This window comes from Equus asinus, chromosome 7 (genome assembly GCF_041296235.1).
Source record: "Equus asinus isolate D_3611 breed Donkey chromosome 7, EquAss-T2T_v2, whole genome shotgun sequence".
Lineage (NCBI taxonomy): Eukaryota > Metazoa > Chordata > Mammalia > Perissodactyla > Equidae > Equus > Equus asinus.
This window is the reverse complement of record NC_091796.1, coordinates 98,016,924-98,039,624: the sequence shown is the minus strand read 5'-3', so window position 1 is coordinate 98,039,624 and position 22,701 is coordinate 98,016,924. Positions and strand designations below refer to the sequence as shown.

Sequence of the window (22,701 nt, the reverse complement as noted above, 5' to 3'; positions counted from 1 at the left end):
TTCAGATACGAATCATCAAAGGACGCTAAAACTAGAGGATAAAAATTTATAAACAACAGGATATTGATATAGTCTCAAAGTAGCTCCCCACAAAATATTTATTCCTCATTAATTAGTAAGTACAAAATACTTATATTAACTTCACTGTGGAGAAAACTTGCAGATATAACCAACTGTTAAAAATTAACATCACCAGTAATGGGAAAAATGGAGACTATGTGCCTCCAGATACAGTGCAGAGAACACAGCATCACTTCTCTGATATTCCTGTCAAAAATCCATAACCTCAACCTAATCAGGAGGAAACACCAGATAAACCCAAAGTAAAGGTCATTCTACAAAGGAACTGGCTGGCACTCTTCAAATGTGGCAAGGTCATAAGAAAACAAGGAAAAACTGAGTAAGTGCTCCAGATTGAGGAAGACTGAAGAAAAAACATAAATAAATGTACGCATCACCCTGGACTGGATCCTAGACCCAAAAGGAAAGCATTACTATACGGACATTTTTGGAGTAATTGGTAACATTTGAATGGGGTTTGTGGATTAAATGGTAGAATTTTTTCAATGTTAGTTTCCTGATTTTGATGGAAGTACTGTAGTTATGCAGAAGAGCCCCTGTTTTTAATAATTACACACAAAAGCATTTAGGGCTAATGGGACTCAGAAGTGCAACTTAGCATCAAACAGTTTAAAAAGTAACTCGTGTACATATAGAGCGATAAGGTAAATACGGTAAAATGTGAACAACGGGAATCTAGGGGAAAGATACAGCATCTTTTAAAGTATTCTTGTAACTTTTCTGTCAGTTTAAAATTGTTTCAGGGGTTGGCCTGGTGGCGCAGCGGTTAAGTTGGCACATTCCACTTCGGGGGCCCGGGGTTCGCCAGTTCAGATCCCAGGTGCAGACATGGCACCGCTTATCAAGCCATGCTGTGCCAGGCGTCCCACATATAAAGTAGAGGAAGATGGGCATGGATGTTGGCTCGGGGCCAGTCTTCCTCAGCAAAAAGAGGAGGCTTGGCAGCAGATGTTAGCTCAGGGCTAACCTTCCTCAAAAAAAAAAAAAATTCAAAATAAGTTAAAAAAATAAGATACATACAAGCGGTCTTTCAGCTATTAGGAATTTATTACACTGGTTTTTATACTACTATAAAAATCTCTGCTTAATGGTTTCCTTATCTCAGGTATAACTATTCAAAAGAATAGCTGAAATAAATGTGAAAGCAGTGGGTTTTTTTTTTTTTTTTGGCTGAGGAAGATTGGCCCTGAGCCAACATCTGTGCCCATCTTCTTCTGTTTTATATGTGAGATGCCTGCCACAGCATGGCTTGACAAGTGGTGTGTGGACTGCATAGGTCCATGCCTTGGATCTGAACTGGCAAACCCCAGGCCACCGTAGCAAAGAGGGTGAACTCAACTCGCTGTGTCACCAGGCTAGCCTCAAAAGAAGCTTTTAATGGACAATAACATAGATATAAAATTCTGCTTAATAGTTAAAAATGCACAATGTTCTAAATTGTCCTCACTAAATATACTTCTTTCTTTCTGCAGTAGTCTGTCTCCTTGAAAAAATCAAATATATGAAATATTGAAAATCTTGAGAATTTGAATCCTGTACGTATTTAGGGTAAATTTTTTTTCTTGTAGCTGATAAAGGATTTACCTAATCTCATTAGAGACTTATGTCCTTTGATATTTAAATATGAAATTTAACCTGAACTATGAGCTATGGGTGATGTTGAAAATTAGAGCATCTTTATGATTTCTGCTATATACTACTATTTTTATTTTAATTATAGTTTGGTAATAGATAATTTCTTAATATAAAAAAATCTCCTACGGTAGCAAATGTCTGTCCGTAGAAGAGGATTTTTTTAATCTTCTTTGTCATTTAGAGTCAGGTGGTAACGTTAGCTTGGCCAAGACCACAACATCTTTCTAAAATAATTTACATTTCTCATAAGCTTGGTAAGTGAATCTGAAGAGAAATGACAGCTCCAAAAATACTTAAAACAAGGACAGCGGCAGCACCCTCGGAATAAAAACAGCTTCCTGCAGAGATCTGCTTGAAGGACTTCACTAGTTTTGAATGTACAATTAGTAGCGTCTTTTTTAAAAAAATAACAATTGTGTCAAGGGGGAAAAAAGGAAATACATACAATAAATTGGATATTGAATATTAAAATCAACAAAACCTCAGAAAATGATGTGGAAGTCCTATGACTCCACTGTGTACTCTCCAGCTGAGATTACCCTTCAAGGTCAAGAATCTGAGTCAGCTCCATGGAACCCATCAAGTCTGACGAGAAGCAAGCACACCTTTCGTCCTCTTCAGCCACGGTGAAGAGAGGGTTAAAATTCTCCAAACTCCTATTTGGCTCCTTGAAATCACATTTTACCTTTAAGAACTAAAATGAAATGGCCCTGAGTAACGAATGAAAAGCAACAAAAAATGGAACGTGTCCAAGTGTGTGTGGTGGCGGGGGGAGAGGAAAAGGAGAGAGAAGCAGAGATACCTCAATTCCAGCAAAGCCCTGGGCTTTTAATTATTTTGGCAATTTTTGGTCTTTTCTCATAAACATACTTGAGGCGGTTAAAGTGAGAGAAAGGCAAAAGAAGAAAAATACCCCTTCCTTGATCCACGCCCAGACAGGCAGATCTGAATGCTCCTCCTCTAGCTCCCGTGGCATCTTTACCTACACGGTCATTCTACAGCTATCGAACGGTGAATTAAAAAGGGGGTTGGGGGTGGCAGGGAACAACCACCACTAAAACAAACAGTCAATCACTGAATTACGAACTACCATTTACGTCCTTTCACTTAAGCGGTAATCAGTTCATTCATATTTAAAGGACTTTGTGATAAAACTCTAGAACTTAAAACCAAAGAAAAGTGCAGAAGGGGACATTGACCCTTTCTCCCCTACCTTTGCTGGTCGTCACACAGAATGGACATCAATCTCTCAGCATGCTATTGTCCTAAGCAACGACCAATTGCCAGGTGCTGTTCTCAGAGCAGATAAACTGAGCGTTTCATTCCTAAACAAACTGAATGCAAACTAAGGAACTGACACAGCGCAGCAGAGCAGGAAAAAAAAGGAGTTGAAATTTACAACTCCAAATCTCAGACTGTTCTGGCTGAGAGGGACTGGAGAATTCATCTTGTTCAACACACTTATTTTAGAACTGAATGAGTGGACTCTGTAAGGCTGGTGCCAATTCCACCTCTGTGAGTGGTCCTCAAGCAGATCCCTTCCCTCCCATAGGCCCATTCACTCAATACTAAAAGAAGTGGGTTGAACTGGATGAATTCTACAGTCTCTCTCAGTCATAACATCCTAAGATTTTAAGCTACAAATTTCAACTACTTTTCTTATTCCTATGGCTTTTTTCTTGCAGAAATGGATGAGCTGATTCTAAAATTCACATGCAAATGCAAGGGAACCAGAACAGCCAAAACAATCTTGCAAGAGAACAAAGTTGAAGGACTCACATTTGCTGGTTTCAAAACTTAATACAAAGCTACAGTAATCAAGACAATGTGGTACTGGCATAAGGACAGATATATAGATCAATGAAATAGAATTAAGAGTCCAAGAACAAACGCATACATTTAGGGACAACTGATTTTCAACACAGGTGGCAAGAAAATTTGATGAGGAAATAGTCTTTTCATCAAATGAGCTGGGACAACTAGACTTCCATATGCAAAAGAATGAAATTGGACCCCTACTTCACACCACATACAAAAATTAACTCAAAATAGATCAAAGAAAAGTATAAGAGCTAACACTATAAAACTCTTAAGGAAAATATACGTATAAATCTTTGTGACCTTGGATAAAGCAATGGTTTCTAAGATATGACACCAATATTGCATGGAACCAAAGGAAAAAAGAGATAGACTTGATCGAAACTAAAAACTTTCGTGCTTCAAAGGACACTATCAAGAAAATGAAAAAAACAAAAAAAACACAGAATGGGAGAAAATATTTGCACATCATGTATCTGATAAGGGTTTAGTCTCCAGACTATATGAAAAACTCTTATAATTCAACAATAAAAAGATAAACCAAATAAAAAATAGGGAAAGGATCTCTACAGACATTTCTCCAAAGAAGATGTACAAATGGCCAATAAGTACAGAAAGGATGCTCAACATCATTAGTCATTAGGGAAATGCAAATCAAAACTACAGTGAGATACTCTTCACACACACTAGGTGGCTAAAAAAGGAAAGATAGTGAGTAACAAGTGTTGTCAAGGACATGGAGAAAGTGGAATCCTCACACACTGCCAGCGGGAATGTAAAATGGTGCAGCCACTCTGGAAAACAGTCTGGTAGTGTCTCAAAAGGTTACAGAGTTATCACATGATACAGCAATTCTACTCTTAGGTACATACCCAAGAAAACTGAAAACACATGTCTATACAAAAAACTTGTACAGGCATATTGATAGCAGCATTATTCACAATGGCCAAAAAGTGGAAACAACCCAAATGTCCATCAACTGATGAATGGATAAACAAAATGTGGTATATCCACAGAATGGAATACCATTCAGACATTAAAAGGATACTGAGGAGCCAGCCCCGTAGCCGAGTGGTTAAAGTTCCATGCATGCTCCAATCTGGCAGCCCAGGTTCATGGGTTTGGATCCCAGGGGCAGACCTACACCACTCACCAGCAGCCATCCTGTGGCAGTGACCCACATACAAAGTGGAAGAAGACTGGCACAGATGTTAGCTCAGGGTGAATCTTCCTCAAGCAACAAAAGAGGAAGATTGGCAACAGATGTTAGCTCAGGGCCAATCTTCCTCAGCAAAAAAAAAAAAAAAAAAAAGAGGAAAGAGGGAGAGAGAAAGGATACTAATAAATGCTACAACATCAATGAACCTTGAAAATATAATGCTAAGTGAAAGAAGTCAGACATAAAAGGCCATATATTGTATCATTCCACTTTTATGAAACATCCAGAATAGGCAAATTCATGGAGACAGAAAATAGATTAATGGTTGCCTGGGGCTGGGGAGAAGGGAGACTGAGAAATGACTGCAAATGGGTACAGTCTCTTTTTGGGGTGATGAAAATGTTCTGGAATCAGATAGTGGTAATGGTTGCGCAACTCTGTAAATATACTAAAAACCAAAGAAGTGTACAATATAAAGGAGTGAATTTTATGGTATGTGAATGATATCTTAATTTTTTAAAGCAAGGTAAATGCCTCTCCTTAGAAAATTCATTTCCTCACTTCTGTTTCAAACCGCCTACTGGTTTATGAAAATATAGAAAAGTTTGCAATGATATTTGACATTTCTAATCCCACTGCAACAACTACTACAAAGAAATTGCTTTTTAGCCAAATTATTTACAGATATCAACTGACGGCCCACCTTTATTTATTTTGCTTTTAAACAATAAAGATCTGGAAGTTCGTTTCAGCTCATGATTACCTCTCAGTCCTTTTGTAAGTTTCTATTTTTCTTAAGTGAGGCTGAACAAACGTCTCCGTTTTAGAAATTTTAGTAACATTGTCATCTAGAAACAGGTGAGAGTATTGCTCCTGCAGATGAGTTAGCGCGGCATCTTCAAGCAGTGTTTTAAAGTCTAATTCCCAAGGCTAGGGAGGAAACGGTTTTTCAATATTGATATTGCACTGTAATATGTATGACCAGATGCTTTAAGCCATGAAACAAATCCACACTTTCTTTCTCCTGGAACATAAATACGATTCTAGGCTTATGCTATTCAGTAATAAGAGTTTAAGCGAAATTTTTTTCAAAGCCCTACAAAGAAAACATACTATTTATCTTTACCTTTTGTAACATTGTTTTGTCCACCTGGTTTCCAGAGTCGGGAGGCTGTAAACTTTGCCTTAGCGCCATAATCCACAATAAAAGCTTTGTAAGCATTTGAAATAGAATGAAATAATAATTCTAGTCTCACGTCACTGACTTGTACTATATATAGTTCCAGAAGTTAAAAAAGAAGACTGAGATTTCTAAGAATTCTAAGTGTAGAGAGGAGGGCTTAAACACTTACGAAATAAACGTCTAGGTCTGCCAGAAGTCCCATCAGCAGATTACAACAGGACGACGCGATTTTTCATTTTTAAGTTCAATGAAAATTGCATATATTCAGTTTTTACTCTTAAACACAAATGGTTTACATTGTATCAGGGCTGCTAGCCCCAAAAGAGACGTGAACATGGAAAGGATGACCTTATCACACTTCAGCGTTATTTTTGTAGTAATGTGTATAAAATCCAACCAGTGCTTTGGCAGCGTTAGGAGATGAGCAAGCCTAAGAGATGAAAACATTTACACCTTTTAATTAAATTATACTGTTACCTTATAAAAAAAAATGTGAGGTTCAACATTTGTTTCCTTAAAAACAGAGCAATAAACACTTCCCAATACAGTAAGCTAGCTGATGGTTAAGATGTGTCTAAAACGTATGCAGAACCCTTAAGACTGTAACACATCAAGTTCTTCTGAATTATGTATATCCAAACGATGATGTTATAATTCAAATTGAACAACACGATCTTAATAAAACAAGAAATGGGAGAAATGAAAATGGGCTTCTGAACCAAATGCGTACCACCTCACACTAGACTGAGTCACTGGGAAACACAGGCATGGAATAGATATGCTCCATGTGGAGACAAGTGCATATTAGAATTCAAAGGAAGAGTTATAGCATATACTCTTTGCTTTTTGTTTTTTAAATAGGCCTCAAAAAACTATTTTATCAGTTATTTTTTAACAGCACATCTTTTCTAAATCTCACTTTTCATTCAGAAAATGTAAGAAACAGTTTGCAAGACCTCATGCAAACATGTTTCTCTAAGGCCATGTACTGGTTTGCTAAGTTGCATTGTTTGTTTCAAGTAAAAAGCCCTTCTAGAATAAGGGGTCTGCAAAGGAAACCATCACCTTCAACACTCCGGCCTGCACACTTGTTAGGATCTCTATCACTCTGAAAGCCAAAAGACAGAATGCTCATTTGAGCATTAGCAAAATGGTCTCTATTTACATTTTTTAAAAATCTAATGCATGTTAAGTTTTTCTGGCAATTTGTTTTGTGTGTTACAAAACAAAAAAGCAAAAGCTTAGAATAAGAATCCTTTTTTCTTAGAAAGGTCAAACAGATACTTCTTGACATCATGTCCTTTACACAATGGCATACTGTTCATATAAAAGGTCTCTTATCCTGTAAAAATCTTGACAGAGGCAGCCTTCTAATCCAATGCGTCCAGTTTCCGTCTAGAAACCAAGAAAGAAAAAAGCAAGTGCTTTAGTACATTTTCTATCCATTGACACGCAGACATAATAACCAAAACAGATTGACTAGATTCCTTTATGATTGGTCCAGAAACGGATTGCTCTGACTCACAGAATATGGATAAAATATTCATGTCATGAATTTTACATACACATATAAATGTCAGAGGATTCAAATAATACAAATTTACAGTAAAATTTTATATCATTTCTCTGAGTCACTTTTATAAGTCTTCAAGGTCATCATGATGAATATAAATTATTGATCTCCAGTTAGTGAAATTACCAATCAAGCATTACGGAATTCAAAACGACAAAGCATCAGACGCATTTGTTCAATTCACCCTTTATTAGAAGACACACTTACTCTACGGACCGCCACTTGATTGTTGCAAACCAGTACGCCTCCTACAAATTCAGCTTGAATCCCCTCCCGTAACAGGACCTGTTTGAAGTCTGACAGTCTGGGTTCGTTCATAAAAACTGACTGATGTCCAGGAACCTTAGACAAGGTTAAAGGGGAAAGAAGAACTTCAAATAAAACAGCAGACACAGTTGTACTGAATAAAGTGAAATAACACATACTTTCTATTACTCCCTGAAGTCCTTTGGCAGATCATTTCAAGACTGTAAATCACACTCCGAGTTGTTATTCTGAATCTACCTCGTGATTTAACAGTACAAAGCCCTTCACATTTTCTGAATGTTTAACAATCGATTTTATTAGTCATGCCTTATAACAGACACGTTTGGTAACGTTATGCGCTTCACTCACCCACTTGCCTAAGGGGGTCAACGAGAGTGCCAATAGGCAGAACGGAACCAAAAATTCATCTTCCAGGTCTTAGTGCTTTGCTTAGTTCAGAGGATAACTCCCTCCTGAATCCACCGTCACGTTCCCTCCTCCCTCAGAGCAAACGCAGTGGAGGCCATGGGTTTTGGAATCAGAAAGGCAAGAGGTTCAACCTAATGCTGCTACTTTGAAATTGGTTTGAAGAGTGCCAGCTTTAACACAGACAGAATAGGTCTAATTCCTCCTCTCAGTTTCAAGAGCGGTGCTGGAGAATCCAGAGACAGGGGCTGTTTCTATTCTTTACTGCACAGAAAGGCTAAGGACATCACTGGACATGCATATAGGACTCTTAGAACAGAGCTCTAATATCGCTGTAAGGCAACTACCTGAAATCCATGCCAATTAACTGGACAGCTCTGGAGAGCATGTAAATACTAAACTAGAATTATACCTACACTTAAAAGATTTCTAACTATATCAAAACCAAAAGTGATTTAAACTGAATTGGCAACATAAAAAATGGAGCGCCCGAGTATGACGTTTGTAGAAAATTATCAGTCTCCTGATCGGAAGCAGGTGGGTGATTCTCACAATCACTGGAGTTGATATTTAAAAATCCATATTGAAAAAACAAATCATGAAACAATTTTGCCTTTTATTAGATTTTCTAAAGATTTCCTTTAAATTCTTATCATTCCCTGGCCGCACTGGATACATACACACACACACACACGCTCATACATGCACACACAGAAACATATTTTAAGTAGACTTTTTAAAAATGCCAAAATCAGCCTACATGTGACACATATTTTCAATGGGTAAAAACATAAAAGGAAAGTTCAAAGGACAAGGAAGAGCTAGAAGCGGCAGTGCTTTTCACCTCGTGGGGCGGCAGGGGCTCCAACGTCGGGATGATCTCACTTTCTTCCCCTGTGTCTTTCTCGTCATCTCCAAACAGACTCTTCATGGCCTTCTGCTGTGCGAGGACGCTGGAGTCGGAGGGAGCATCCACTTGCATTTCTGAGTCTTCGCCATCATCCTTTAGCTCTCCTTCTTCCAAAATAACTCCTGTGTCCACTTTGGAAACTCTCATGTCTAAGACACCATCTATCCAAGCTAATTCAGCATCTTTCGCCTTACAAAACTGCAGGGAGCTGACAAGAGAGTCTTTCAATCTCACCTAGATATGAGGCAAAGGAGAGGGAGAGAAGTAAAACCCAAAGAGTATAATGACAATGAAATATAACCTATTATTACCATTTTCTAATTCTGGTAGTGTGTATTAAAATTTGAAAATCTTTCACTCAGCTGTTATTCACCATGACCCGTAATGACCTAACAACCGGTAAGAGTATTAGGACCCCTGTCTACTTTCCAAAGCAAAGGCTCTTAACTTTGACTGCACATTGGGATCAAAAAAAAAAAAGAGCCCGCCCTGATGGCCTAGTGGTTCAAGTTTGGCGCGCTCCACTTCACCAGGCTGGGTTTGGTTCCCAGACACAGAACCTACACCACTTGTCTCTCAGTAGCCATGCTGTGGTGGTGCCTCACGTAGATAACTAGAAGGGCCTACAACTAGAATATACAACTATATACTGAGGCTTTGGGGAGAAAAAATAAAAATAAAAAAAAAAGAGAGGAAGATTGGCAACAGATGTTAGCTCAGGGTGAAGCTTTCCAGAAAAAAAAAGCCAGTGTTCCACCTCCAGTGATTCTAATACAATTGCTGAGACCAAGACCAGAACACTGAGTCCGCCTGATTCTCCTAAAGCTCTCTACATGATTCTCATGTACAGCCAAGGTTGAGAACCACTGAAAAGCCTCATCCTCCAGCACTTGATGCTCCTTCAGGAATACTGAACTGCTTATGGTTTCCTCACTATACCACGTGGTTTCACACCTCCATATTCTTGGAATGCTGCTTCCTCATGTTCTGCCCAGAATGATGTTTCTGCCTGGTGAATTCCGATCCATTTTTCAAACAAATATGGATATCACTCCTGCCTTAACTGACACCATCTCCCATAACCACATAAGAGTTAATCAACCTCTTCCCTGTGCTGTTCCTGTTTTCTGCACCTGTCTCCATTTTTTTTCGATTAGGAATAGAATCTTGACATCTGTGAACTTCTGAAAACTCTTGAATTCTTAAACATTCACCATTCCCCTCACCTCTGCCTGGAACACTCTTTCTCCCTCTCTTTCCCACTCTATACACCACCCTGACAACCCATCTAAATATCCGTTAGGGTCCAGCTTAGTTATCACTTCCTCTGGGAAATCTTTTCTAAACCTCCAAATTTGGGTTGGGGTCTCCCTCTTTATATATACTCTCATAACATCCTGTACTTTTTCTATCAGAGGTATAACAGTGTGATAAATGGTATTCCCTTCTTATAAGCCCCACAGACTATACAATCTGCTACGGCAGGGGACCATGTCTGTCTCACTCACCACCGTATTCCTAATGTATCTGTCCCTAATCTGCAGCAAAAAGCACTTACTTCTATGTGGCTCAAATGCCAGCAGATTTACCTGGTAGATGTGGGTTTCACTCGTGGCATCAACTGTTTCATGTAGCTTTGGCATGTACACTTTAATATCTTTCCCACCAAATGCACGGCAGCACTCTGCAAGATCCTGACTGGCCTCTGGTGGTCCATGGACAATGATCAACTGTCGTGGTTTCATCTGATTAATGATCTTTTTAATGGAATCTCCATCAGAGCGTCCTTCATAGTCTATGTAAGTAACCCTGGCTCTGTAATCACAAATAATTATTCAAGCTTACTTTTCTCATAATTCTAAAACTGGGTTTTTAATGGCTTTTATCATCAGGAAAGAAATGTGTGTATGTGTGTGTATATATACATATATATAAAATAAGGATTTAAGGAATACACATGTGTTATATTTTTAATATGACTTGAGGGGGATTATGTATTATTTAATAGGTGTTATTAGAAAAAATTCCTCACTATACATAAGTAAAACTGGATCCTGACCTAATGCCATATATAACAGCAGGTGAGTTGAAGCCATAAAAGAGAAATGTGAAGCTTTAAACTTAATAGAATAAAACGTAAGAATTACCTTTGTGACCAGAGACAGAGAAGGACTTCTTTATATAAGAAACCCCAAAAACCATAAAGGAAAATATTTTATTATTTCATTATATCAAAATTGAAGATTTTTTTTTAAACAAAGTAGACCCTGGACAACTCTTATAAACAAATAAAAGGATGGGAGAGGATATTTGCATTGTCTAAAACCAACCAGGGATAATATCCAGAATATACAATGAACTCCTGCAAATCAGTAACAAAAAGGCAGCAGCTCCTAGAGAAAAATGCACGAAAGACATAAACACAGACTTTACAGAAGACACAACAGAAAAAGGAACAAGCACCTGAAGAGATAATCAGACTCAATAATTGTCAGAGTAAAACAAATTGAAACAGTACTGATACGCTACTTTACACCTATTAGACTGGAAAACATTAAAGAGTTAGGTAACACCAGATGCTGGTGAGGAAACAGGGATGCAGGAAGCCTCCTGCTCTGCTGGTGAGAAGATAAACCAGTGCAGCCCTTCTGGAAAGAATGTCGTGATGCTGTTAATACACATTATTTAGATATTAGCTATCCCCAAGAATATATAGTAAATGATACCACTGGACAAATAAGCCACTTTGCTCTCTAATGACTTAAAAACAATTCCAAAAAGATAATGTACTGGTGTTATTAACTGTATCAAGTAGAAAAGAGAAAGAAAGGTTTCTTAACTACTTCAGGTCACGATAGTATTGTTTAAGACTTTAGGGCACTGGAGATGTTGAAGTCAAGGAGTATATTTTATGAAACAAGCACTTAGAAACGTTAAACCTGTGAACTGCACAGGTTCCCCTCTTACTAGACTTACTGAAAAGGCCAGAAAGAATGCTTCTTCACAGAAATGTGTAATTTAATGTTTGACCCCTTCCGCACCACCAATTCAATTACTCTGGCGTTCAACTATCATTAATGAAGAGAAAACACCACCATACTTCACAAGCCTTAGCATGAAAAAGGACGTTAAATTTTAAAAGCGCAAACTTACTAGAAAATATTCAGAAATATCACTTTTGGAACAATGTAAATTACATAATTCAAGTGCTTCAAATTTTATCCTGTAGTCTATTCAGAATGCCACGAAAGCACTTACTTTATTTCAATGGACTCTGTCGTGGAAATACACTTAGTAGGAACATCAGATAAATCCTGATCCATGGGTTCATCGCCATTTGTCAAGCCAGATTCTAATTTGCTTTTTTCTTCTTCAGTAGCTTGAAGTTCTGGCACTAAGAAATCCTCTGGTCTAAATAAAATGTTTCTAATTAGAAATAGTAACAAGCAAGCTAATATTATATAATATATATAACTAACAGATAGCATAATTTTTAGACTCCTCACATATCTCAAGATTTAAATATATATTTGATCCAAAGCCAATGCAACTTCATATCAATTATCAGATGACTGCATATATTATACTCTTCATGACCATTAAGGAGTGCTCTTTAAAACATCATGTGGGCTACTCAAAGGGCCCAGGACAGATCACCAGATCTTAGTAGCTATCTTAATTAAGTACTATTACAACCTGGCCCTGTATTTGTTTCAATAATTCTTTTTCTCAATTTCTGAGGTTTCTCTTGCCAACTCCTAATTCTTATAAATCACAGATGTCCTCTGATTTCCTTAGGACTCCCAGCTATTCCATCTCTGCCCAAAGAAAGAAGATGACTCGCCATTTGCACATTACCAACAAGATGAGTTACAAAATCATTAGCTCCCTCAAAAGCCTTCAACTTTATTTCATCAAAAAATTAACACATCTGGGGCTGGCCCCGTGTCCGAGTGGTTAAGTTCCCACGCTCCGCTGCAGGCAGCCCAGTGTTTCGTTGGTTCGAATCCTGGGCGCGGACATGGCACTGCTCATCAAACCACGCTCAGGCAGCGTCCCACATGCCACAACTAGAAGGACCCACAACGAAGAATATACAACTATGTACTGGGGGGCTTTGGGGAGAAAAAGGAAAAAATAAAATCTTTAAAAAAAAAATTAACACATCTATCTTCCCATTTTTACTTCCAGTATCAGAGGGAGTTGTATGTTAAAACTAACAAAGTTTTAAAAACATTCTCTCTAACCTCCTATAATTGTCTACGGCCCGTCCTCAAATCCACTGAGACTCCTCTCTGGGAACCCAGGCCTCTGTTACCCAACACCTAGATTGCTGGGGCAGCTTCTCAGCCCCTGGAGTCCAATAACTCCAGCTGTAACCCACATAATAACGACAGCAGTGGCAACCACGTAAAGCACATTTACTGTGAGTCAGGTTCTATTTTAAGGCCTTAAAAACACCACCTCATTTAATTCTTATTCCATTTTTTAGATAAGGAAAGTGAAGCTAAAGAATACTATCCATATGCTAAACAGACTGGCCACTAATTAAGCGGAATGGTAAACAAACTCACCAATACTGTTTAGATTATTTTTTCTCTCTACTATTTTAGAGGGCCAAGTAGACAGTGGAATTTTCCAAATTAAATCCAGGGATGACCTAAAACCACTATACGCTCAAGATAGCATTACAGAAGTACAAACAAAGATCAAGAGAGGGCCCTAACTGTGTTGGGGTGACAATGAAGAAACAGGAAAGGTTTCCAGTAATTTGTGAGGCCAGACTCAGCAGCCTAGAAGCTTGGGATGGGATGGTGGAACAAGGCTGAAGGAAGAACAGGGGCAAGGGCATGACATGAATATGACGAGCAGAGGGAAAGTACCAGGAAGAAGGCTGGTACCAACAGAGCAGAGAACGCACACTGACATAACAGAAATATACAGAAACATAGCAGAAAGTGGGGAGGAAGCAGAGCGTGAAAGACATTGTGCTAAGGCATTCGAAAGCAACAGGAACCCTGAAGGATCTTTACACAGAACAGCAGCATTTCAACTCTATGATTAGGACAGGTGATTTCAGTTGTTTTTCCGATGGTGGGTATAAATTTTCTATGGTTCCACTCATGCTATCTCACATTCCTCTTATAACTAAAACACGTGTGCAAGACTACTGGACATAACCCATTTCCAAAACTTCACACAGTCACCGTCCATCAAAAATCCTTCCTACGGCTCCAGTGCGTGTTCCTTAGCTCTCTTCTGAAGTGGGAAAAAAAGTCTTGATCACCTATTTAAACCTCTCACACATGTAAGTAACAAAACTACCAGTTGTCCTTCAATATTAATTCTCTAGATGTTCCTCAACCTTTCTATTTTTGCATTTCAAACTGCAAGTCTTCTGTATCTTTCGAGCTGAGGTACACAGAAACAAGTACATGATGACCACAGAACAAACGCATTGAGCTCAAAGGATAACACAGGTGGTACCTCTCATCTGTAAGAAAAGCAAAGCTTGTTTTGCTCACATACTTGATAATTTCTCCATATTCATCCCATTTAATTCTTTCCTCTGGGGCAGGAAACATAGGATAAGACTTCTTGGCCTGTTTGAAGAAACTTCCTTTCCGACTGCCTTCCCCTTTCATCATGAGGTCATGCTTAGTCTTATGAGCCGACGGCTGGTCAATGTCTTCCTCAACATCACTCTCGTCGCTGGAATCTATATCTGCCCTGAGAAGATTGTGGAAGAGATAAAAGTTAGAAAGTCCCCCCAAATTTCTGAATTACTATCTATAAAATTATTATTGAATTAATTCAGTGATAATATAATAATAACCAATATTGTTGGATTGATATTTTATAAAACATAGCATTAACTGCCAGTTAAATAAACACACATTAATTTTAGCACTGAAAAAATTGGCATTCTAGCACCATTTGAAAGACGTAACCAAAGTAATGGAGTCAAAAGACAATTTAAACATTTTCAATTAAACGCTTTTGTCAGAAATAAGTTCTCATATTACATATATGAACTTCTAATCTGTCTGAAAATAACTCACTCTTTTGACTGCTCAAGTTTTTTAGCAGCTTCCTTCTTCAGTTTCTCTTTTTCCAAGTACTCTTCAAGTTCTTTCCCTTCAAGCTTCACACGTTTCCTCAACTAAAGAAAAACAGCAGAGGAAAGGAAACATCATTAGGGGGTTAAGGCAGTCGGGGGGTGAGATGTATTATATCTCTAAACCGATTCATCATCTTTAACTAAATTTTCCTCTGAAATTATTCAAGTTTCCATTACATGCAATTACAGATCCTATACAGATCAGTACTAAAATTTAGCTGTCACATTTTCAGGATGCGTTTAATTTAAACTCAAACTGTTTTAAAAGCACCAATCAGGAAAACAAAATACAGATAAGTATTTTTATAATTTGGAGTAGTCGAGGCCTACACATGACACAAAAGCCATAAAGAAAAAGATGAATAAATATGGCAATATGAAAAAAAATCTCTTTGACATTTTAAGTCTCATAAAATTAAAAGAAATTGAGAAAATGACTTGCAGCACTATACGACTATCAGAAGCTGCTCTTCCTAAGAGCTCTTCCAAATCAGCTAAGGAAAAGATGACCGACACATCAAAAAGGACCAAATATACACATAAGCAATTCACAATTAAGAAAAATAAATAATAGCTATGAAAAGATGTTTAATTGCACTAACGATTTTTGAAAAATGCAGCATTTTTAAAATGTAATAGAAAATTTAATACTATCTTTTAATTTATGAGATTGGCAATGCTAATTATTGTACGGAGAAAGGGTATGTACCTTCATCCACTATCTATGGGAAAATTGAGCAACTATGTTAGAAGGCAATTTGCCAACATGTAAATATAAAAATGTGCTTGTCATTGGACACAGCATTTCTACTTCTAGGAATTTATCCCACTGAAACAATCACACAAATGTGAGGGGAAAAAGTACATTGCAGCAATGTTTATAATAGTCAAAAACTGGACACAACTTTAAAATCCATCAACATGGAATAATTAAATCAGTAGGTTTTAAACTTTTTGATCTCAGGATTGCCTGAGGTGCTGAAGAATTACTGAGAACTCCAAAGAGCTTTTGTTTTCTGTAGGTTACGTTAACATTTACCATACCAGAACTTAAAACTGATAAATTTAAAATATATTTATCTGTTCATTAAAATTAATAAAAGCATTACATGTTAATATTAACATATTTCTACAAAAGAAAATGATATATTCCAAAAGCAAAAAAAAAAAAAATTCGTGGACAGTATGGCATTATTTTACATTTTCGGCCAGTCTCTTTAACGTTTAGCTCAGTAGAGGACAGCTGCACTCTGACACCTGCTTCTGCATTCAATCTCTTGCAACATGTTGTTTTGCTTAAAGTGTATGAAGAAAATCCAGCCTCATACAGACATATAGTTAGAAAAGGAGAAAAGATTTAAATAGCCTTTCATGAATATTCTCCTTTGATATTACATTAAAACTCAAAAAGTGGCAGTTTCTTAAAGGTTAGTTGTAATGTGGAATCTGAAACCATACCAATAACTTTTTGTATCCTGTTATATTAAACTTTATTGACTTATCTTGCACTTGGAATGCATCTTTTATTTGTGCATTATTTTCTAACAACATGCACTGGTTATTTGGAAAATACTCATTCACCAAGTTACACAGATCTTACAAATGTTGACTATATATATATATATTTTTTTTTTTTTCTTCTTTTTCAGGAAGATTAGCCCTGAGCTAACATCTACCAGCAATCCTCCTCTTTTTGCTGAGGAAGACTGGCCCTGAGCTAACATCGGTGCCCATCTTCCTCTACTTTATATGTGGCACGCCTACCACAGCATGGCTTGCCAAGAGGTGCCATGTCCACACCCGGGATCTGAACCAGCGAACCCCGGGCTGCCGAAGCAGAATGTGCGAACTTAACCACTGTGCCACCAGGCCAGCCCCCATGACAATATTTTAAAAATCACATTTGCAAATATTACCACCAACCTCATCAGCAAGGTCTTTTAAGTTGTCAATCTCACAGGGATGGTGTAAGTTTTCCAAATTTCTAACTTTCACTTGAAAGTTTGAATTTTATCAGATTTAAGCAACAAATACCGTCAATTGTTTTCCATAGAGCGACAAGCTCAATTTATTCATTTTTGAGAAAATACCTGTCAAATTGCCAAATCTGAATAACCACGTCATTATATCAAGTAAAAATAGTGTTTCAAGAAAAAAATGGCTTGTTTAGCTCACAACTCCAACAATTATGCAAGTAGCTTTCTTCAAGGTAAACATCGTGCTTTCAGATGCAACACAGTGTTTTACACATACTTCCCGTCTTATCACCCACATTAGTGAAAAAAACTTCTTACTAGAAGGATTTAATAAAATAACTTTTACTGCTTCATCAAGGACATTCTCAGGTGAAACTGACCTTTTTGGACCTACAAGCGTGTGGTGATGAAAACTGCAGTGACTACGTGCAGTTTGGCGCCACTGCCTTGATTCATGCTAAGGCACCAGCACTTTACCCACCGTTGCTTTCATTCCTCAGTATAAATGCAGGCATGGTAAAAAGGCCGTGACATTTTAGTACTATTAGGAAAAATAGCTTTGACCTTGTGGACTCCCTGACAGAGTCTCCAGGGCCCCTCCAGGGGTCCTCACATCATCCTTTTGAGAAGCACACCACATGTACACAAGGTATTACTATAAAGTTACTAAGAAAGCATACATTTATTCAAATACATTTGAATGTTTTTAACAGACCAAGTACTATGTAAGGTCAATCTGTATCTGCTTCCACTGTTCAAGAATATGTGAGGAAGGGGAGGGCGGAGCAAAATGGCGGGGTGCGCTGACCCGGGATTCTCTCCCCTCCAAAATACAACAAAAGACTAGAAGAACTGAATTTCAGAGAATAAACATAATGCCAGCTCGTTAGAGACTACAATACCAAGAAGGCGGAGATCATAAACCTAGCTTTACACCTTCGGAGGCGCTGGAACGGTAGGAGAGGACATCGCTCCCTCCCCTAGAGTCTGGATCGCTGCGGCGTGGGTCGGGTAGGAGCGGGGGAGGGGCCGCGCGACCGGGGGATCATCCAGGACTCCTGCCGCTGATTCAGTGGAGACCCGCTGACGGGGGGAAAGCTTCCGTCCGTGGGGACCCCATAAATCAAGGGCCTTGGGAGACCAGAGAACAGAACTGATCTGAACCCAGACCGGCGCGTGTGAGTAACAGCCCCTCCCCCCCAGCAAAGCCAGTGGGCGCAGCCATCTTGCCCCAAGGTGGAGAGCTAACATGCCGCTCTCGACCCCCATCTAGTGGCGACAGGCTGTAACTGCAACTGAATTCTACCACCATGAGAAAAAACCACTCCTCTACCATCCAGCAGTTTATAAAAGCCCCAGAGCAGAAGGAAAACAATAAAAACACAGAATTAAGTCCTGAGGACTTGGAATTAGGTAAACTAAGTGATAATGAATTCAGAGCAGGTATAATCAAAAAACTCAATGAGGTAGAGAGAAAGATAGAGAAACAAGCCGAGTTCTTCACAAAAGAGATTGAAATCATAAAGAAGAATCGAACAGAATTACTAGAGATGAAAAACACAATGGATCAGATAAAACAGAATACGGATTCCCTGAATGCCCGTGTAGACAACATAGAGGAGAAAATTAACATAATTGAAGATAGACAGGCTGAATGGCTCCAGACAGAGGAAGAAAGAGAACTAAGAATTAAAAAAAATGAGGAAAATCTCCGAGAGATAATGGATTCAATGAGGAGTAAGAACATAAGGATCACAGGAATTCCCGAGAATATGGAAAAGGAAAATGGAGCAGAAAGTGTGCTTAACGAAATTATTGAAGAGAACTTCCCAAATCTAGGGATCGATGGAGAAATGTGTGTAGAGGAGGGTTTTAGATCTCCTAGATTTGTCAATGTAAAAAGACCCACCACAAGGCACATAATAGTAAAGTTGGCACATAGGAATGATAAGGAAAGAATACTCAGGGAAGTAAGAAAAAAAAAGAGAATAACCTATAAAGGAGCCCCTATCAGACTGTCAGCGGATTTCTCTACAGAAACCTTACAAGCTAGGAGAGAATGGAGTGACATATTCAAAGCTTTAAAAGATAAAAATCTTCAGCCAAGAATACTCTATCCAGCAAGAATATCCTTCAGATATGAGGGAGAAATTAAATCTTTTCCAGACAAACAAAAGTTAAGGGAATTTGTAACTAAAAGCCCTCCATTACAAGAAATCCTCAAGAAGGCTCTCATACCTGAAAAATGAAAAAAGGGAGAAAGGGGACACAACCCACAGACTAGGGAGACCGATGGATAGAACCAGAACAGGATAGCAAATATTCAACTATAGCATAGAGTAAAGGTAAGGAAACTACCAAAGCAAGGACGATCTTATCACTCTAACTACAAATTAATAAGATGAGTTGGAATAAAAAATGAAAATAATTATTTAGCAGGGGAAGAGCAAGGGTCTAACTCAGTATTGGTCAAGTAAGTAAGAGACCACCAGAGAATAGACTATATTATACATGAGATTCTAAATACAAACTTCAAGGTAGACACTAAAATAAAGTACAGAACAGAGTCACAAATCATAAATAAGGAAAAATCTAAGAAACCCAGCATAAGAAATTGCAGTATTAAATGGGTAGTCTAAAGCACACAGGAAAAGAAACACAGGAAAACAAGATAATGAGGGACAGATTGACAGCATTAAGTCCACATGCATCAATAATCACTCTCAATGTGAACGGATTGAACTCTCCAATAAAAAGACACAGAGTGGCAAAATGGATTAAAGAACAAGATCCAACAATTTGTTGCCTCCAGGAAACACACCTCAGCCCCAAGGACAAACACAGACTCAGGGTGAAGGGGTGGAGGACAATACTTCAAGCTAATAGCAAGGAAAAAAAGGCAGGTGTTGCAATTCTTATATCAGACCAAGTGGATTTCAAAATAAGACAGGTAAAGAGGGACACAGAGGGACAATATATAATGATCAAAGGGACACTTCATCAAGAAGAAATAACGTTTATAAATATCTATGCACCCAACACAGGAGCACCAAGATTCATAAAGCAACTATTAACAGACCTAAAGGAAGATGTTAAAAACAACACAATAATAGTAGGGACCTCAACATCCCACTCACATCAATTGACAGATCATCCAGACAGAAAATCAACAAGGAAATAGTGGAGCTAAATGAAAAACTAAAACAATTGGACTTAATAGACATATATAGATCACTTCACCCTGAAAGAGCTGAGTACACATTCTTCTCAAGTGCACATGGAACATTCTCAAGGATAGACCATATGTTGGGAAACAAGGCAAGCCTCTACAAATTTAAAAAAATTGAAATAATAACAAGCATCTTCTCCGATCATAGTGCTATAAGGCTAGAAATTAATTACAAGAAAAAAGCTGAGAAAGGCACAAAGATGTGGAGACTAAACAACACACTACTGAACAAGCAATGGATCATTGAAGAAATTAAATAAGAAATAAAAAAATACCTGGAAACAAATGAAAATGATAGCATGCCATACCAACTCATATGGGATACAGCAAAAGCTGTAGTAAGAGGAAAATTCGTCGCAATACAGGCACATCTTAACAAACAAGAAAAATCCCAAATAAGCAACCTTAAAGCACACCTAACTGAACTAGAGAAAAAAGAACAAATGAAGCCCAAAGTCAGCAGAAGGAGAGAAATAATAAAAATCAGAGCAGAAATAAATACTATTGAAATGAAAAAGGCAGTAGAAAGGATCAATGAAACAAAGAGCTGGTTTTTTGAGAAGATAAATAAAATTGACAAACCACTAGCCAGACTTACAAAGAAAAAAAGGGAGAAAGCTCAAATAAACAAAATCAGAAATGAGCGAGGAGAAATAACAACAGACTCTGCAGAAATACAATGGATTATAAGAGAATACTACAAAAAACTATATGCCAACAGAATGGACAACCTAGAGGAAATGGATAAATTCTTGGACTCCTACAATCTCCCAAAGCTCACTCAAGAAGAGGCAGACAATTTGAACAGACCAATCACAAGGAAAGAGATTGAAACAGCAATCAAAAACATCCCAAAGAATAAAACCCCAGGACCAGATGGCTTTCCTGGGGAATTCTACCAAACTTTCAGAGAGGATTTAATACCTATCCTTTTCAAGCTATTCCAAAAAATTAGGGAAGATGGAACACTTCCTAACACATTCTATGAGGCCAACATCACGCTGATACCAAAACCTGACAAGGACACCACGAAAAAAGAGAACTACAGGCCAATATCACTGATGAACATGGATGCAAAAATTCTAAACAAAATTTTGGCAACCAGAATTCAGCAATTCATCAAAAGGATCATACATCACAATCAGGTGGGATTCATACCAGGGACACAGGGATGGTTCAACATCCGCAAATCAATCAACGTGATACACCACATCAACAAACTGAGGAATAAAAACAACATGATCATCTCAATAGATGAGAGAAGGCATTTGACAAGATCCAACAGCCATTTATGATAAAAACTCTGAACAAAATGGGCATAGAAGGAAACTACCTCAACATAATAAAGGCCATATACGATAAACCCATAGCCAACATCATACTCAATGGGCAAAAACTGAACACCATCCCCCTGAAAACAGGAACGAGACAAGGATGCCCTCTATCACCACTCTTATTTAACATAGTACTGGAGGTCCTGGGCAGAGCAATCAGGCGAGAAAAAGGAATAAAAGGAATCCAAATAGGGAAGGAAGAAGTGAAACTCTCGCTGTTTGCAGACGACATGATCTTATATATAGAAAACCCCAAAGAATCCACTGGAAAACTGTTAGAAGTAATCAACAACTACAGCAGAGTTGCAGGGTATAAAATCAATTTGCATAAATCAGTAGCATTTCTATACTCCAGTAATGAACCAACAGAAAAAGAACTCAAGAACACAATACCATTCACAATCGCAACAAAAAGAATAAAATACCTTGGGGTAAATTTAACTAAGGAAGTGAAGGACCTATATAATGAAAATTACAAGGCCTTTCTGAGAGAACTGGATGACGATATAAGGAGATGGAAAGACATCCCGTGTACATGGATTGGAAGAATAAACATAGTTAAAATGTCCGTTCTACCTAAAGCAATCTACAGATTCAACGCCATCCCAATCAGAATCCCAATGACATTCTTTACAGAATTAGAACAAAGAATCCTAAAATTCATATGGGGCAACAAAAGACCCCGAATTTCTAAAGCAATCCTGAGAAAAAAGAACAAAACGGGAGGCATCACAATCCCTGACTTCAAAACATACTACAAAGCTACAGTAATCAAAACAGCATGGTACTGGTGCAAAAACAGGTGCACAGATCAATGGAACAGGATTGAAAGCCCAGAAATAAAACCACACATCTATGGACAGCTTATCTTTGACAAAGGAGCTGAGGGCATACAATGGAGAAAAGAAAGTCTTTTCAATAAATGGTGCTGGGAAAACTGGAAAGCCACATGTAAAAGAATGAAAATTGACCATTCTTTTTCACCATTCACCAAAATAAACTCAAAATGG

The 22,701-nt window shown here is 38.0% G+C and overlaps 1 protein-coding gene across 2 annotated transcripts in view; it reads right to left on the bottom strand.

The window, feature by feature from the left end:
- Positions 1–5,159: 5,159 nt before the first annotated feature.
- Positions 5,160–22,701, bottom strand: part of CPSF2 (cleavage and polyadenylation specific factor 2) — a 35,470-nt gene continuing 17,928 nt past the window's right edge. For both annotated transcript variants that reach the window (XM_014832093.3, XM_070514211.1), the window contains 7 exons: positions 15,094–15,194; positions 14,561–14,761; positions 12,290–12,442; positions 10,621–10,846; positions 8,966–9,265; positions 7,657–7,791; positions 5,160–7,271 (listed from right to left, as the gene is read on the bottom strand). In XM_014832093.3, coding sequence (XP_014687579.1) covers positions 7,179–7,271; positions 7,657–7,791; positions 8,966–9,265; positions 10,621–10,846; positions 12,290–12,442; positions 14,561–14,761; positions 15,094–15,194 — 1,209 coding nt within the window. In that variant the 3' untranslated portion in view covers positions 5,160–7,178. The remainder of the gene's footprint in view (positions 7,272–7,656; positions 7,792–8,965; positions 9,266–10,620; positions 10,847–12,289; positions 12,443–14,560; positions 14,762–15,093; positions 15,195–22,701) is intronic.